Source organism: Kogia breviceps, chromosome 10, assembly GCF_026419965.1.
Source record: "Kogia breviceps isolate mKogBre1 chromosome 10, mKogBre1 haplotype 1, whole genome shotgun sequence".
NCBI lineage: Eukaryota > Metazoa > Chordata > Mammalia > Artiodactyla > Physeteridae > Kogia > Kogia breviceps.
In genome coordinates this window covers 42979542-42997598 of record NC_081319.1, presented here as the reverse complement: position 1 = coordinate 42997598, position 18057 = coordinate 42979542, and the positions used below count along the sequence as shown (strand labels likewise).

The following is an 18057-nucleotide window of genomic DNA, read 5'->3' as shown; positions in this document are numbered from 1 at the left end:
AGCAGTGTTCCAGACCTTTCTTTCTTTAACTCATGATGGAATAGCATTCTAATCTGACCCTCCTTTAAAGTACAATAAACCCCTTTTTAATATACATAATGTTCATAAAATCAAACATTAAGCCAGTAAAACAAAATGATCACCATTATGGTCTCCATCAATAACTTTTAAAATGCTAACCAAATTGTTAATATTGATGAATATTTTGGCCCTGGTTTCTTCATGACCTAAACTCTAGTTCCAACAATCTCACCACACACATTTCAGCATCAAAACCCTGTGCATTATCTCTTTATATTTGTTTTATAGCCATTCATTCATTCAACAAATATTATCATGTACCTAACATATGACTGATACAGATCTAGGCGCCAGGGAAACCACAGCAAAAAAAAAATCATTCATAAATTTTTGCAGCTTACATTCTTACATTGTAATGGGGAAAAGAAAAAAGATAACAAGCAAAATTAAAATAATACATGTATTTTGCAAGTGATAATGACGAGGAGAAAAACTAAATCAGAGAAGGGAAAAATAGGCTGTGTGTATGGGTATTGCTTTTTTTTTTTTGCCATGCCTCATGGCTTGTGGGATCATAGTTCCCCAGCCAGGGATCAAAGAGCCAAGTCCTAACCACTGGACTGCCAGGGAATTCCCCATATTTTTAAACCCAGAGGAAACCATAAAAGCCCTGAGAAAGTGACGTTTGAATAAATAAGATAGTTATCCAGCAAGCCATGTAGATGCCTGGGGAAAGTATTCCAGACAGAGGGAAGGCAAATGCAAGTGTTCTAATTCTGGAATATTCCAGAGACCACTCAGGTAGACAAGGAGGCCAGTGAGTGAGGAAGGGGAGAGTAGCAGAAGTCGAAGGCAGAAATGTGATGGCAATGAGTGGGACCTCACAGTGAGTTGGAAAGACATTGGCAGTAGAAGGTCTGGAGCAAGTTAAAGTAGTTTGCTTTAACTTTTCTTTGACATACTATTCTTTGTTTCAATAAAATTATACTTCAGAAGGGTTTGAAAAATAATATGTCTATATGTCTATATCTATATATCTTTATAAAGATTTAAAACTTTTTAAAATGTCATGGCATTCTAAAAGGTAATACAGTAAGTCCCTTACATAAGAACCTTCAAGTTGTGAACTTTCAAAGTTCATTTGCAAGTCCAGTCACATAAGTTAGTTCATGTGTCTGGTATACATTGTCACATGTGTGAATCCTTTACAAGTGGTTGTGCTTTTGTGTACTTTACTGTAAGTACTGTATAGAGTACAGTAGTACAGTATTTTTATTTCAAGCCCAGGATGTCCAGAAGCAAGTGTAAAAGCAGCAGTGATATAGCTGGTACTTCTAAGAAGTGCCAAGTGATAACGATGGAAACAAAAGTGAAAATAATTGAGAGAGTGAGGCGAGGCAAAAAGATAGCATTGGAGGCCCAGAGAAAGGATGAAGAGAGACAAGAGGAAGAAGAAGTAACTGAAGAACCGAAGAGATTCACGACTCAGGAAATGGCAAGGGGTTTTTCTTTATTTGAGGAGGCACTGTTAGTTTTTGAGGCACAGGACCTGAACGTAGAACGGTACACAAAGGTTGCAGTAGCCATTCAGAACGCAATCCAGTGGCACCGTGTCATCTATTATGAGAAAAAACGAGCTGCTACCCAAACATCATTGGGTCATTTTTTCAAGAGAGTAGATAGAATTGAATCCAACAAGGAACTAGAACCTCTGCCATCAAAGTCAGGTGTAAGTGAAATTGAGCTCGCCCTCCATCTGTTGCTGACGATTCTTCAGCCGTACCATCTCCCACCTCCTCTCCTGCCTCCAGTCAGCAACTCTGCTTCCCTGTTCACACGATGCCAGCCCCTGGATGCCAGCTGTTGTACTGTACTACTGTCAAGGTATTGTACTGTAATATTTAAAATGTTTTTTGTGTTTGTTTTTATGTATTATTTGTGTGAAAAGTATTATAAACCTATTACAGTACAGTATTATATTGCCGATTGTGTTAGCTGGGTACCTAGGCTAACTCTGTTGGACTTACGAACAAATTGGACTTACGAACACACTCTTGGAATGGAACTCATCATACGTAGGGGACTTACTGTATATAAGCTCTATGTTGATAATATAAAACAATTACTATTGATGCATCTTGCAAATTATTTTTTAATGCTTGCATATTACACATTACAATGGCTCCTTTGGAGCTATTAAATCTTAAATGACAAATGGATATTAAAGATTTTGCAGGTATCCAGCATCTAGAAGAAAGTTCTGTTGTATAGATTTTTTCTTTGCTAGTATCATAAGTTGAAAAATTAAGAAACTTATTCCCATATTCAAAGTGTGTTTATATAATATGTATTTCAGATATGTGTGTAATGCAAATAGAAGCTACTGTGTATGGAAACTTCCAAATTTCTTCCACTGTTCCATTTTCATGAAGAAGCAATTGATAAACTAGTATATTTAAAATACTCTTTTTGGATTAATGTGTTATGAAAATACCCTTTGTGATTACTGAGAGCTTAGGATCTGTTTCATCATGCAATTACATATTTTAAAATTATCACATTGTACATTGTTTTAAATATAGCTGATTTAATGATAGGTTTCAAATACTAGGGCACATATGGAACATACTGTGGAAGTACATCTCTCCCCTTGGCAATTAAAGGGTCTTTGAGATTACCCAGCTTAGTTATGTTGAATATGTACATTAGAAAGGTCCTTTGCTACCTATATTAGTGACCCCCATATCCTTATCCTATCTGTAATTCTCAAGTAATTCACTTCATGAGAACCCAATTCTTTGTGTGGCTGGAGTTCTGATCAGGCTCTGATAAAGTCAGGAAATGACCAGTGAAAAAAGTAAGGAATAACTCCTCCTAGAACACAACCAGTTTCTTCATCATGTATATGGCTGTTCTTTGACTCTTTTCTATGTTATCCATTTACAATCTGCAGTTCACATTATAGAGCAAGTCTACCTACAGTACATTTTAATAAAAGCCCAATCTGAGCTGAGTCCAGTCGAAAAATTTTTTGTATCCTATACATCTGCATATGCATGTAAGTGTTTCTGATTTTCAGACAATATCATGGTGCTGGTTAATGCCCAATTTGTTAATTTGAGATCTTTTTTCACCTTTCTTCATACTGACTCTGAAATGATCTTTTAAAAGAAGGGAATAGTATATTATAAATTATCTAAATTGAAAATGGTGTATAAAACCTGTTAGGTAGCCATAACCAACATCTACCTGTAGTCCAAAGCCCTTAGCAGCCCTATTATCTACTATAGTTACTCTACAAGAATAACTTCGGGCCTCTCACTCTTAGATCAACACAACTGGAACTGAACTATAACACATGCTTCACCTAAGATTTTCCACACTGCATGTCAACCTTGGCCTGCTGCATAAAACTAGTGAACCCAATTTTGTATATCCTTAAATTTCTCCTCTCTCTCATAAACTGCATTCTGATAACTTAGTCTGTGGCTTTTTTTGAGCATGGAAATCTTACTGGGTGTTATCCTGATTCAACAAATCAACAATTGAACTTCAACTATGAGGAAGATATGAGCAAGGATTGCCAATGAAATTAATAAGAATTGCTTAAACATTTGCAGCCTTATAGGAGATCATAGCCAAGGGAAGAAGCCTACCATTCAAAGGAAACCATGTTCTCATGTGAAAAATTTTGAGTACCAAATAATATCAATATAATGTCATGTGAGAGAGCATCCATTTTGACTCTTTTGTATCAGAGATTAAGAAACCAAGTGTAATGGAGTTACCACATGATCCTGCAATCCCAGTCCTGGACATATATCCAGAAAAGATGTAAACTCTAATTCAAAAAGATACATGCACTCCAATGTTCATAGAAGCACTATTTACAATAGCCAAGATATGGAAGCAACATAAATGTCCATCAGCAGATGAACAGGGAATTCTGTTGGTTAAGACTCTGAGCTTTTACTGCCGAGGGCCTGGGTTCAATCTCTGGATGGGGAACTAAGATCCCACAAACCGCACACTGCAGCTAAAAAAAAAAAAAATCAGATGAATGGATAAAGAAGTTGTGGTACATATATACAATGAAATATTACTCAGCCATAAAAAAGAATGAAATAATGCCATTTGCAGCAACACGGATGGACCTAGAGATGATGTTGCTTATATGTAGAATCTAAAAAAATAATACAGGGGAATTCCCTGGTAGTTCAGTGGTTAGGACTCCACACTTTCACTGCATGGGGCATGGGTTTGATCCCTGGTCAGGGAACTAAGATCCTGCATGTTGCACTGTGTGGCAAAAAAAAAAAAAAAAAGAACTGTAAAGAGATTTGGAACCATGTCAGTTAAGGATCTACTAAGTACTAAAGTAACTGGAAAGTCCAAAATTATGGACTTAAAGATTATGTTAAAAGAGATTGATTTGTAAGAATATTTCAGAATTGACTTTTTCTGCATATTTACTAAAAATATTAATATGTATAAATAACTTCAGCAAGAAACTAAGAAAATAGAGTTGCATTTAAGTTAAAGGTAACAAGATAAGTGTTTTCAAAGATTACAAAGTTATATTTGTGTTGGAAACAATACTTTAGTTTTATGATATAAAGAAATAATTTGTCTTCGTAATTTTGTTAAAGGAAAGTTGAGATTTGCATGCTTATAAAATTTCTATGATTTTTATAATTTAGGAATAATTTTACACTAAATATTTTCCCACTAAGACACCGAAAATTAATACCGCCTTTAAAACAAGATTACTATCATGTAGGAACAACTTCCATAGATTTTCAGTCTATTAAAACACCATGAGGGGGCTTCCCTGGTGGCGCAGTGGTTGAGAATCCGCCTGCCGATGCAGGAGACACGGGTTCGTGCCCTGGTCCGGGAAGATCCCACATGCCGCGGAGCAACTAAGCCCGTGAGCCATGGCCGCTGAGCCTGTGCGTCCGGAGCCTGTGCTCCGCAACGGGAGAGGCCACAACAGTGAGAGGCCCGCATACCGCAGAAAAAAAAAAAAAAACCACCATGAGGGACTTCCCTGGTGGTCCAGTGGTTAAGACTTTGCCTTCCATTGCCGGGGGTGTTGGTTTGATCCCTGGTCGGGGAGCTAACATCCCATATGTCTCGAGCCCAAAAGACCAAAACATAAGACAGAAGCAATATTGTAACAAATTCAATAAAGACTTTTAAAAAAATGGTCCACATGAAAAAAATCTTTAAAAAAATTAAATAAATAAAACACCATGATATAGGAATACTGAAAGAGGAAGCCTTAACACTTTTGGACACTATTTTCTTCTTTCCTTTATTATGCTTCCATGAAAGGGAGAGTGATCAATTTAGGGGGCTGGTTTAATATACAGGAGACACATGATACAAGGGTGCTGATTGAATCAATGGGAGTCACTAATTACTGGTGACTGATTTAACAACAGAAGTCACATGATCCACGGGGCTGATTGCGGTGCCCGAGCATCCCCCACGGGGGACAGCTCCTCCCTGCCTGTGACTGCTTTGGAGGTGGGAGAAGGTGGAGTAGCTAGCGAAGCTGGTAATAAAGAGGCTTGTGTCTTATCACCTGTTTGAGTTCCCTAGGTCTGCCACAACAAATTGGCACAAACCTGGTGGCTTAACACAACAGAACAATATTCTCTCACAGTTGTGGAGACTACAAGTCCAAAATCAAGGTGTTGGCAAGGCTCCGGCCTCTAGAGGACAATCTGTTCCACCCCTCTCTTACCTTGTGGTGTTGCTGGGAACGCTTGGCATTCCTTGGCATGTAGATGCATCGCTCCAATCTTTGCCTCTGTGGTCACATGGCATTCTCCCCGTGTCTCTGTCTCTTCTTCTAAGGACACTAGTCAGATTAGGGCCCACCCTAATGACCTCATCTTAATTTGATTACATCTGCAATTGACCCCATTTCCAAATAAGTTCACATTCACAGGTGCCAGGGATTAGGACTTCAATATATCATGTATGTAGGTATGTATGTATTTGCCTTTCTGCATGGCTTGCATGATCTTAGTTCCCAGACCAGGGATTGAACCCGCACCCTCGGCAGTGAAAGCTCGGAGTCCTAACAACTGGACTGCCAAGGAATTCCCAATATATCACAATTCAGCCCATAACATTAGTCATAGCAAGAAAAAGGAGATTAAAGCCTTCAGTCAGTACAGGACAGGGAGTTAGAACTTAATGTTTTGCAAAACCCCAGAACCCAAGGAGTGCAGGGATCTTAGTCATCCTGGCAACTCTGCTGCCTGGAACAGGCCTGGTCCAGAGAATGTATGTACTCATTTGTTTAACTGGGCAGAGAAATAAATGGACACAGAGTGAAAAGAGATGAAAGAGAGGAAGAGACTGAGGTAAAGTTGGAGTGAAGGCTTAAGAGAGACAAGACTTGCACTCCCTAGGTCGTCACAGGCCACACTCATCCCTCTTGTCTCACATGGGGGTGGGGGTGGGGTGGTTCTCACATTTAAATTCCCTGCTTGGCCCCTAAGGGCTCTTAAATTTGTAACTTTAGCTCCTAAAGGTGAGGGAGAGTCTGAATGGGTCTCCCGGAACTCAATAGGTCATCTTTTGTCCATAAGCCATCTTTGAGGTTTGTTTTCATTGCTTTTTAAATAAATGTGGCATAAGGTATTCCTCCCCCGCCACACTCCCAGTTCAGGGTGCTCTAGTTTGCACCATGAGGCTGTCAGCAAGTTTTAAAATTTTATTTACCTTTTATAATCAAATCATAGTCTGGTCAGTCAGACATTTGTAGCAAGGACATGAACTGGTCACAATATTGGGCACTGTGGCAGGAACAAAGAGAAAACATGCATAGCATCTGCTTGATGGAGCCCAGTTAGGGAGGCAAGTATGTTGCAAGGCCTGTGAGTGCACTGAGGGCAACGATCAATTACAGCCTTGCTACTCAGTGTGGTCCCCACTGCCCCACAGCATTAACATCATCTGGGAGTCTGTTAGAAATGCAGAACCTCAATCCAGCTCCAGACTTAAACCAGAATCTTCATTTTAACAAGATTGCTAGCAGGTGATACTTATGCACACAGGAGATTCGTCCAGGAGACAGAAATCACTTCTCAGCAGAGTGTCCAAAGATGGCATCAATTCAACCATCATCACCAGAACAGGGTCCTGTGCTGGGGACTGGGGACCTAGAGAAGAAATAAATGTGTCCTTGCCCTCTAGGAGACTAAGAGGGAAACAAACACACAACCACAGGAGTGGTGCAGAGGTAGGGGGGTAGCAGAGTCTGCTTTACAGAAGTGGTGGCTCTGAGATGCTCAACTGCTAGTGCTAGTAGAGGCATCATTTGTTCTAAGAAAACTCTTTATGGTGCATGCAGAGTTGATCCAGTGCAACACAATTCGATTTCCTGTAGGTTCCAAGTAACGTAAGAGCTGAGGTCATCTTTGAGCTGGAATTCACACAGCTCTTTGTTCAGTGGCACAGTGCCTCTCTGAGCCTCAATTTTCTCAACTTCAATATAGGACAATTTGTACCACATAGGAGTCATCAGGGTTATCCATGCTTTTATTAGAGTCACAAAGCCACCTTGTGAGAGAGGATGGCAAGTAAGGACTAACATGAAAACCTACTGAATGGAGGAAAGAATGCTGCTGGACAGCATGTGCACTGTGAAATCAGGTTTAGAAAAAAAAGCTCCATACATATTATATGAACTATTTTTTAACGTGTACTATATATGAAACTATACATAGAGAAAAAGATCTGTAAGAACAATGACTTTCCTGGAGGGCAGAAGTAAGCCTTTATATACTTCAACAGCAGTTTATTTTCAAACAAATGTATACTCCTTAAACGAAAACATTTTAAAAGTATATAAGTGCATTGGAAATTGGAAGTAATGTTAATCCTGATTATCTGAGGGGGGTGATTATGGATGACATGTTCTTCTAATTATACTTTCTAAATTTCCTACAATGAGCATGTATCCACTGGGCCATTTGATTTGTCAGAAGCCCTAATTAGGGGACCTTCAAGACGGCTGAGGAGTAAGACATGGAGATCACCTTCCTCCCCACAAATACATGAAAAATACATTTACATGTGGAACAACTCCTACAGAACAACTACTGAACGCTGGCAGAAGACCTCAGTCTTCCCAAAAGGCAAGAAACTCCCCAAGTACCTGGGTAGGCAAAAGAAAAAAAAAAAACAGAGACAAAAGATTAGGGACAGGACCTGCATCACTCGGAAGGAGCTGTGAAGGGGGAAAAGTTTCCACATACTAGGAAGCCCCTTCACTGGGGGAGACGGTGGGTGGTGGAGGGGAAGCTTCAGAGCCACGGAGGAGAGCGCAGCAACAGGGGTGCAGAGGGCAAAGCAGAGAGATTTCCCCACGGAGGATCGGTGCTGACCAGCCCTCACCAGCCTGAGATGCTTGTCTGCTCGCCCACCAGGGCGGGTGGGGGCTGGGAGCTGAGACTTGGGCTTCGGAGCTCAGATCCCAGGGAGAGGACTGGGTTTGGCTGCGTGAACACAGCCTAAAGGGGGCTAGTGCGCCACAGCTAGCCGGGAGTGAGTCTGGGAGAAAGTCTGGACTTGCCTAAGAGGCAAGAGACCATTGTTTCAGGGTGCACTAGGAGAGGGGATTCCTTCCCTGTCTGCCCACAGAAGGCAGAGCACTGCCTAAATGAGCTCCAGAGACAGGTACAAGCCGCGGCTATCAGCTTGGACCCCAGAGATGGGCATGAAACGCTAACTCTGCCGCTGCAGCCACCAAGAATCCTGTGTGCAATCACAGGTGACTATCCACACACCCCCGGGAGCCTGTGCAGCCCGCCACTGCCAGGGTCCTGTGATCCAGGGACAAGTTCCCCAGAGGGAACACACAGTGAGCCTCAGGCTGCTGCAATGTAGCGCTGGCAGCTGCTGCAGGCTCGCCCCACATTCCAATTATAACTTCCATACCCCTCCCTTCCCACAGCCTGAATGAGCAAGAGCCCCCTAATCAGCCGCAGCTTTAACCCCATCCTGTCTGGGCAGGAACAGATGCCTGAGGGCGACCTACGCACAGAGGCGGGGCCAAATACAAAGCTGAACCCCAAGAGCTGTGCGAACAAAGAAGAGAAAGGGTAATCTCTCCCAGAAGCCTCAGGAGCAGCAGATTAAATACCCACTATCAACTTGATGTACCCTGCATCTGTGGAATACCTGAATAGACAACGAATCATCCCAAAATTGAGGCAGTGGACTTTGGGAGCAACTGTGGACTTGGGGTTTGCTGTCTGCAAATGATTTGTTTCTGATTTTTATGTTTATCTTAGTACAGTTTTTAGCACTTGTTATCATTGGTGGATTTGTTTAGTGGTTTGGTTGCTCTCTTCTTTTTTTATCATTATTATTTTTTACTTTAATAATTTTATTTTGTTTATTTTCTTTGTTTTTTCCTCCCTTTTCTTCTTCTGAGCTGTGTGTATGACAGGGTCTTGGTGCTCTGGCCTGGTGTCAGGCCTGAGCCTCAGGTGGGAGAGCCGAGTTCAGGACATTGGACCACCAGAGACCTTCTGGCTGCATGTAATATCAGTCGGTGAGAGCTCTCTCAGAGATCTCCATCTCAATGCTAAGACCCAGCTCCACCCAACGGCCAGCAAGCTCCAGTGCTGGCTGCCCCATGCCAACAACTAGCAAGACAGGAACACAACCCCACCCATTAGCAGAGAGGCTACAGGAAACCATAAACAAGACGAAAAGACAACCCTCAGAATGGGAGAAAATATTTGCAAGCGAATCAACGGACAAAGGATTAATCTCCAAAATATAGAAACAGCTAATGCAGCTCAATATTAAAAAAACCAACAACCCAATCCAAAAATGGGCAGAATATCTAAATAGACATTTCTCCAAAGAACACATACAGATTGCCAACAAACACACGAAAGGATGCTCAACATCACTATTCATTAGAGAAATGCATATCAAAACTACAGTGAGGTATCACCTCACACCAGTCAGAATGGCCATCATCAAAAAATCTACGAACAATAAATGCTGGAGAGGGTGTGGAGAAAAGGGATTCCTCTTGCACTGTTGGTGGGAATGTAAATTGATACAGCCACTATGGAGAACAGTATGGTGGTTCTTTAAAAAACTAAAAATAGAACTACCAAATGACCCAGCAATCCCACTACTGGGCATATACCCTGAGAAAACCATAATTCAAAGAGTCATGTACCACAATGTTCATTGCAGCACTCTTTACAATGGCCAGGACATGGAAGCAACCTGAGTGTCCATCGACAGGTTAAAGAAGATGTGGCACATATACTTGAATATTACTCAGCCATAGAAAGAAACGAAATTGAGTTATTTGTAGTGAGGTGGATGGACTTAGAGTCTGTCATACAGAGTGAAGTAAGTCAGAAAGAGAAAAACAATACAGTGTGCTAACACACACACACACACACACACACACACACACACATATATATATGGAATCTAAAAAAAAAACAAAACAAAACTGGTTCTTATGGATCTAGGGGCAGGACCGGAATAAAGACACAGAGGTAGAGAATGGACTTGTGGACACGGGTAGGGGGAAGGGTAGGCTGGGGCCAAGTGAGAAAGTGGCATTGACATATATACACTACCAAATGTAAAACAGATAGCTAGTGGGAAGCAGCCGCATGGCACTGGGAGATCAGCTCAGTACTTCGTGACCACTAGAGTGGTGGGATAGGGAGGGTGGGAGGGAGACGCAAGAGGGTGGGGATACGGGGATATATGTATACATATAGCTGATTAACGTTGTTATACAGCAGAAACTAACACAACATTGTAAAGCAATTATACTCCAATAAAGATGTAAAAAAAAAAAAAAAAAAAAGCCCTAACCACCCCTACCCCCCAGCCCCCCGGCCCCGCTTTCTCGCTGAATCTGCCGGTCTCTAGCGCCCTCTGCCGAAGCATCTCTACGTTTTGCGCTTCTTGAACTAGAAGGTGCAGGCCAGACTCCTGAGGATCTTGCTAAAATGCATATGCTAACTCAGTGGATGTGGGGCGGAGCCTGGGATTGGGCTTTTTAATCATATTCCCATGGGAAGCTGATGCTGGACCGCACCGAGTGACAACGACTGAAACTGCTAGGCAGCGAAGAGTTATTCTACAACAGCAACCACAGTACCACAGTCAGCGTTGGACACACCGGTCCAGCAGTGCTCCTCGGAAAGCCTAAACCTAACACGGACAGCCGCCCACTCTCGGGAGAAGGCTGTCTGTGGCTCTACCGGCGGCCCCGCCCCTCGAGGCCCTCGCGGAGCCTCAATTGGTCACCCCTCTCACGTGAGCGTCTCATCACGTGAGACCGCCGTCCAATCGCGGAGCGCTCTCGGCCCAGCCGATGGCTGGCGCGGCGGGCGCACGGAGAGGTGGTGGCGGGCACCATGGAGGAAAGGCCACAGTTTGTCGGCGGAGGGGTGTGCGCAGCTGTCTACCCCGACGCCTCCGCCGGATTCCCCCCGCACCTCCAGGCGGGAGCGATGCGGCGCCGCTTCTGGGGCGTGTTCAACTGCCTGTGCGCCGGCGCATTTGGAGCCTTGGCTGCCGCCTCCGCCAAGCTGGCCTTCGGCAGCGAGGTCGAGCCGGGGGCGCTGCTGCGGCGGGCCGGCGGGTGGGGCCAGGGCAGGAGGGGCGCTACGGGGCAGCGGGGCTTCGGGATGGAGCGGGGCTGGGGGCTCAGGGGGCCGCCTCACCCGCGCTGGCCTGTTTGGCCCACTCCGCAGCCGGGCACTACTGACAGCGTGGGCAGGAAGGCATCCCGCGACTCCACATCACGCCCAACCCTCGTCCATTGTAGGTGGTAAGAGACGTCGGGGACTGAGGCTTGTTCCCTTACCAGGGACCTAAAATCTGCCCTTCGATTGGGCTAGTTCACTCTCGGGGAAGACGCACACCTCCTACATCCACTTTCTACCTCTCATTTTAAGCCCTTTGTGCCCGAACATTTCTCTACACGTGACTCTAAAGGTGAGACACCTGTTGCCCATCTCGTTAACTCCGTAGTTAATGGCTGTTTTGACTGGTCTGCCTTGCTGGCGGAAACTTGGGAATTTGGGATATCCTAGGTATAAGGGAGACTGAGAGAAACATTCTGGACATAACCCTGATGTTGAGAACTCCTTAACTGCCTCCCCATGTCTGCTAAGGTGTACCTTTGCTTCTCCCATCACGAGTCATAAGCCACCTTCTGCTTGTTAAAGAGATTTCATTGCATCTGCAACCCAGGGTTAGGCCCTGACCTGGACAGTAGACAGGTTGATTCTTTAGGTTTAAGCAAATCCAGTGGGAGCTGCCATGCTCGAGTTTGGTATCTTGTTGGGTGTAATTCTTGGAGTAAGTGGTCCAAAGTAAGATGAGTGACTATGAGCCATGAGGTTTTCTAGTCTTCTCAGTTGTGCATCAGACCTTCATAAGCCTTTACATAAACAGGCTGGCACTGGCACATAAAATGCTTCTGTGTAAATTATACAGAGACACTACTTCCTCAGGACTCAGTATATTCAGGTGCTGATGAGAAGTAAGCGGATGAGGTGTAGATGGGCACCATCACCAGGGGAAGCAGCTCTGTCTGCAGGCAGGTTTATAACTCAAAACCAAGCAAGCGGTCTGCATATCTTTTGTGTAGGAGGCTTCTAAAGATCCTCTCTTCTTTCAGTGCTCTCCTTTAAAAAAAAAAAAAGAAAAAAAATCTGCAAGTTCTCCAAGTGATGCCTGGGGTCACCAGTCAAATAGTCCCCGTGTGGTTTCCCTAGGCATGGCTGTGTCCTGGTTTAGATCATGGAGCCACACTTCCTGCGCCTGAATCCTGGCGGCTCCCCCCAGCTTTGGCGCTTTAGGCAGGTTACTTAATGCCTCAGGTTCTTTATCTGTAAAATGAAGTTAAGGAATAAATGAAAATGTACTTAAAACATTTAGCACAGGGCCTGGAACAGAGTAAAAGCTCAAGAATGCCCAGTGAGACCAGCCTGAGTGGGTTTTAGCCTTCACAGAATGGGGGCGGGGATGGGGGAGGGGGAGACGACTAATTCATGCTTTACCTGATCCCGGGAAGTGACGATTCTGCCCCTGATTTACTCATCCCTCAGACTGAGCAATAACCACTTGGCTTGATGAGACTGAACTTCATGCACTGGTCACTGTGAGGCCAATAAGGGACTGGTGTTCAATAGAAGATAACTGGTATGGATTCGCATTTTACTTCTGCCCAAGGTCACATGGCTGGCAAGATGGCCAAATAAGTGTCTTCTCTGAGGTTGTTTCAGCTGTTAAATGGGTGTGCTCCCTGCTGAGGGTTAAGTGAAGCCCTGTGCAGGAAAGCTCTGAGGACCCCCAGGCTGTGGTGGCCCGGCTGCCAGCGGTAACCATGACCCTGGGTGCTGTGAGGGCGTCTGCCGGTCATGCTGCCCAGGGCTGGCCGTGGCTGCAGTGACACTTTCTCCTGCAGGTGAACGTGGGCTTCTGCGTCTTAGGCATTATTGTGATGGCTACCACCAATTCTCTGATGTGGACGTTCTTTAGCCGGGGCCTCAGTTTCTCCATGTCTTCAGCCGTTGCATCTGTCACAGTGACTTTTTCAAATATCCTCAGCTCGGTGAGTAGCCTGAGCGTACAGTTCCTCTGTCCCAAACCTGGGTTCCGAGAGGGTTCTGGGTGGGTTGTCCTTGGGCAACCCCTGCTTTCCCACATAGGAGAAGGGCCAGGAACTGAAGCAGAGGTTGGGCTGTGTCTTGACTCCCAGTGGCTGCTCCTCTAATCTCTGACTTGGAGGAATTCTCAAGTTAGATGGGGATGAAGTCCAACTGTCAAAAGCCTACTTGCTGCTCCTCAGGGGTCCGTGAACTCAGGCAGGAGATGTGGAGGGTCGAGGTTCTTCTCTCCCAGGTGGGGCTGAGCCGGTCAGCCCTGCAGTCCAGGCAGGGAGGACTTGGTGGACCAGCTGTGTGCTGGGCCTGGCTGCCGGCCTCTGCCGGGCTTTCTTGTGCACTTTGCTGGGTCCGATGCTATGAGGAGGTATCCTCCCCACTTCTCCAGGTGAGATCTGCTGAAGGTAACAGATGGCTTTCGGGCCCAAGACTTCCAGCTCCAGACATTTCCTACCGCCCTAGGAGGGCACTCAGCCACAGGGGAGTCAGGCGGTGCCCACCCACCGTGGTCGCATCCTGCGGGCACGTGCCTGCCCAGCCTCACAGCTGTCTCTGTCCTGCAGGCCTTCCTGGGTTTTGTGTTGTATGGAGAATGCCAGGAGGTCTTGTGGTGGGGAGGAGTCTTCCTCATCCTCTGCGGACTCACCCTGATCCACAGGGAGCTCCCACCCCTCAGGAAGGCTCTTCCACACAAGCAGCAGTAGCACCAGCGGGCTGGGCGGACCCGCTGGAAAGACAGTGATGGCGGCTCAGGCTCGGGTTGGCGTGTGGGGACCGCTTCTCAGGGCGATCTGGGTGTGCAGCCTTCTGACCCTCGGCCACAGGGAGATGCTTCCCAGGGAACCAGGCCTGTGACCGAGAAGCCTTGTGGGTGGACAGCTCCGGCTTCTGTCAGGGGAAGTACACCGCAGCAGTGTTCTGCCCGAAGCCTTCTCGGTCCGTCTGCTCGGTGCTGCTGATTCTCACGCTCCACAACCCACCCGGTGAGCCACGGCAGGTGGGGGAGACCCTGGGGTTGGTGGGCTTCCTGTATGGACTTGAAACCATGCTGTAACTGCAGTCCTGTTGCCTAACAAAGGCCAGGCGTGGAATTTTGGCATCAGTGACTGGTGGGGCTTTCGACAACTTCACACTGATATGTCAGGCCGTCAGCGTCATGCTTCTGGATTATGGCAAGAGAAGGAAAATTAGATCAATAAATACTTTTTTTGTAAAACTGCCAGGTGTGGAATCTTAATTCTTTCCTACTTTTTTTCCTTTCCTAATTTTTTGGAGTAAGAGCAACCAGGGTGAGCTGCAATTCCTGGAGGAGGAGTTGAAACTCCTCTCCCCGCTTCCAGGCGTGGGGCTTGACTGCTCTCTGCCTGCCTGCGTGCTTCCTTCCTGACTTCACCCAGGCCGGCGCTCTTCAAATTCAGGAGCATCTGTCCATTCTCTTGGTACCAAGGAGAAAAGCTTGACCTCACTTTGGGGGCCTAGTTTTATTTTACTTATCAGGAAAGGAAACTGGCCCAGAGGTTGCCCCCACCCCCTCATGTTACCTCTTCTGTCCTTTGGTCCCGTGACTTTTTTGTATCTTATGCCATGTGAATCTAATTCCTAGTTCAAAACAGTCTGTTTGCTGCCTGCACCCTCTCCCCGTGCATAGCTTCAAGTGCGATGCTCAGCTGCTCCAGTTCCCCAGGGCTCCCCTGACTGTCTGAGAGCCCTCTCAGCTCTCCTGAGCCTGACTGCCGGCCCCAGGTCTCCTTTCACATCCCCTGCGGGAGAGAGGGCCTTCTTAGCCACGAGGCTTGGGGAGAGAAGGGTCGTTTCCAGCTGGCCCTTCCTCCCCACACACATAGCACCTTCACTGCTCTCCTCCATTACTCGTGGCAGTTGCCAGATGCTCTCCAGAGCTGTTCTGTGACTCCCAGTGACTTCGCTGTGGCCCAGCCCCCTCTCCAGCTGCTCCCTTGCTGCCTCCTTCCCTCCCCTACTCACCATGCCTGAGTCACCCACACGTCTGCATCTCAGCAGTTCTCGAGGCCACCACAGCCAGTCGTGCCTCCATGCTGTTCTGCCTGCTTTTCCCTTCGCCTTGGATTCCCTCCTCCTTCCCCTGTCCCTGGAAAACTCCTCCTTCATATCCAACAGGGCACAATTTGCTGCTCTTCCTGAGCTCCCACAGGGGCCAAGGCCAAGCTGTGATTTCCAGAATGGTAATTGACTAGCCCCACTTTGACACATTGAAGTCTCCCAGCCTCACTGGGAGGGAGGTTTGTTTTGTTTTAATTTATTTTATTTTATTTACTTTTGGCTGCATTGGGTCTTCATTGCTAGCGTGGGATTTCTCTAGTTGTGGCGAGCGGGAGCTACTCTTCACTGCGGTGCGCGGGCTTCTCATTGTGATGGCTTCTCGTTGCAGAGCACATACTCTAGGCATGAGGGCTTCAGTATTTGTGGCGTGCAGGCTCAGTAGTTGTGGCACACTGGTTTAGTTGCTCCACGGCGTGTGGGATCTTCCCAGACCAGGGCTTGAACCCGTGTCCCCTGCATTGGCAGCTGGATTCTTAACCACTGCGCCACGAGAGAAGAAGCCCAAAGGAGGTACTCTTGTTACTCTCATATTAGAGGTGAGGAAACTAAGGCTCAGAGAGGTTGGGTCAGTTTCCCAAGGTCACACAGCTAATGAATGCCCAAATCACTGTGTGACTCCAGGGTTTGGCTCCTAATCCGTATAACCATCCTGCCTCCCACTTCAGCACGTTAAAGCCCCGGAGAGGTCCTGTGGACAAGGAGCCTGTTTTACAGTGTCTAATAGCACTCTCCAAGTCTCACCTCCTACCCCTCTGAAGGTGATGCTCCCTGGAACACTCTTCACATCTCCCTGGTCAAATCTGACCCCATTATTCTACCAGTGAGGAAGATGAAGGCCATTCAAGGCTCTGCAGGGTGTGTTCACATATGTGAGTCAGGCACCCATCCAAGGCCAGACGTGAAGGCTGCTAAGAGCTGGTGGCCTGGCCTCCCTGAGCAGTTCATGAAAAGGGCAGGAAGAAGTCCATCTCGGAGCAGACGTTGTCACGAGGGGACCCAGCCTCCCATCCAGAGGCCTGCCGGATACATAAAGATGCTTGAGGAGGAGGAGGCAGCTCCGGGAGATGGAGCAGCGAGCTGGAGCACGGAGCGTGAGTGAGGGAGCTGAGCCGCCTGCTCGCCGGGCCATCACCTCCCCTCCGTAAGCAGGACCCGTGGCTGGGCCCAGCACGCTGCCCCAGCCCCTCCCGCATCATCAGGCCGTGAGGGCAGCACACGAGCCGGGGGAGGGAAAGCGAGCCAGCGAGCGCCAGGAGGAGGTGGCTGACAAGACCTCAGAAAAAGAACAGCAAGAAGCATTGAACATATTGATGAAGTACAAAATGAAATAGACTTAACGAACAAGCCAGTGAGGAGATTTTGAAAGTAGAACAGAAATATAACAAACTCCGCCAACCATTTTTTCAGAAGGGTTGGAATTGATCGCCAAAATCCCAAATTTTGGGGTAACAACGTTTGTTAACCATCCACAAGTGTCTGCACTGCTTGGGGAGGAGGATGAAGAGGTGCTGCATTATTTGACAAGAGTCGAAGTGACAGAATTTGAAGCTATTAAATCAGGTTACAGAATAGATTTTTATTTTGATGAAAACCCTTACTTTGAAAATAAAGCTCTCTCCAAAGAATTTCATCTGAATGAGAGTGGTGATCCATCTTCAAAGTCCACTGAAATCAAATGGAAATCCAGAAAAGATCTGACGAAAACGTTCAAGTCAAACGCAGAATAAAGCCAGCAGGAAGAGACAGCATGAGGAACCAGAAAGCTTCTTCACTTGGTTTACTGATCATTCTGATGCAGGTGCAGATGAGTTAGGAGAGGTCATCAAAGATGATATTTGGCCAAATCCATTACAGTATTACTTGGTCCCGGACATGGATGATAAGGAAGGAGAAGAAGATGATGATGATGATGAGAGGAAGAAAGATTGGAAGATATTGATGAAGAAGGGGATGAGGATGAAGATGAAGAAGATGAAGATGATGATGAGGGAGAGGGAGGAGAGGAAGATGAAGGAGAAGATGACTAATGGAACACTGATGGGTTCTGACTTTCCTTTTTAAATTTTCTCCAGTCCCTGGGAGCAAGTTGCAGTCTTTTTTTTTTTTCTCTCCCCTTGTGCTCAGTCGCTCTGTTTTTGAGGTCTATTTTCTCCTTTATACCGTGGCTCACAACTTATTTGGGGGGGAAATACCTTGAACAGAATTCAGTGGGAAAAGAATCTCTACCCCTTTCTGTTCCAAGTTCACTTTTTTTTTCTTTTTTTTT

The 18057-nt window shown here is 46.1% G+C and overlaps 1 protein-coding gene and 1 pseudogene across 1 annotated transcript; both read left to right on the top strand.

The window, feature by feature from the left end:
* Nucleotides 1–11001: 11001 nt before the first annotated feature.
* Nucleotides 11002–14930, top strand: LOC131763296 (transmembrane protein 42). Its single transcript, XM_059075359.2, has 3 exons — nt 11002–11645; nt 13514–13660; nt 14276–14930. The coding sequence occupies exons 1-3, from the start codon at nt 11454–11456 to the stop codon at nt 14414–14416; spliced, it is 480 nt and encodes a 159-aa protein (XP_058931342.1). The 5' UTR covers nt 11002–11453; the 3' UTR covers nt 14417–14930.
* Nucleotides 14931–16855: 1925 nt separating this feature from the next.
* On the top strand, nt 16856–17818 carry LOC131764126 (protein SET-like; annotated as a pseudogene).
* The last annotated feature ends 239 nt before the right edge of the window (nt 17819–18057 follow it).

What these genes read in the sequence shown, in the direction of transcription:
- LOC131763296 (XM_059075359.2), top strand. Translation starts at nt 11,454, where the DNA reads ATGGAGGAAAGGCCACAGTTTGTCGGCGGAGGGGTGTGCGCAGCTGTC. An exon ending in AGCTGGCCTTCGGCAGCGAG is followed by an intron (nt 11,646 to 13,513) that starts GTCGAGCCGGGG and finishes TTTCTCCTGCAG; the next exon opens with GTGAACGTGGGCTTCTGCGT. An exon ending in TTTCAAATATCCTCAGCTCG is followed by an intron (nt 13,661 to 14,275) that starts GTGAGTAGCCTG and finishes TCTGTCCTGCAG; the next exon opens with GCCTTCCTGGGTTTTGTGTT.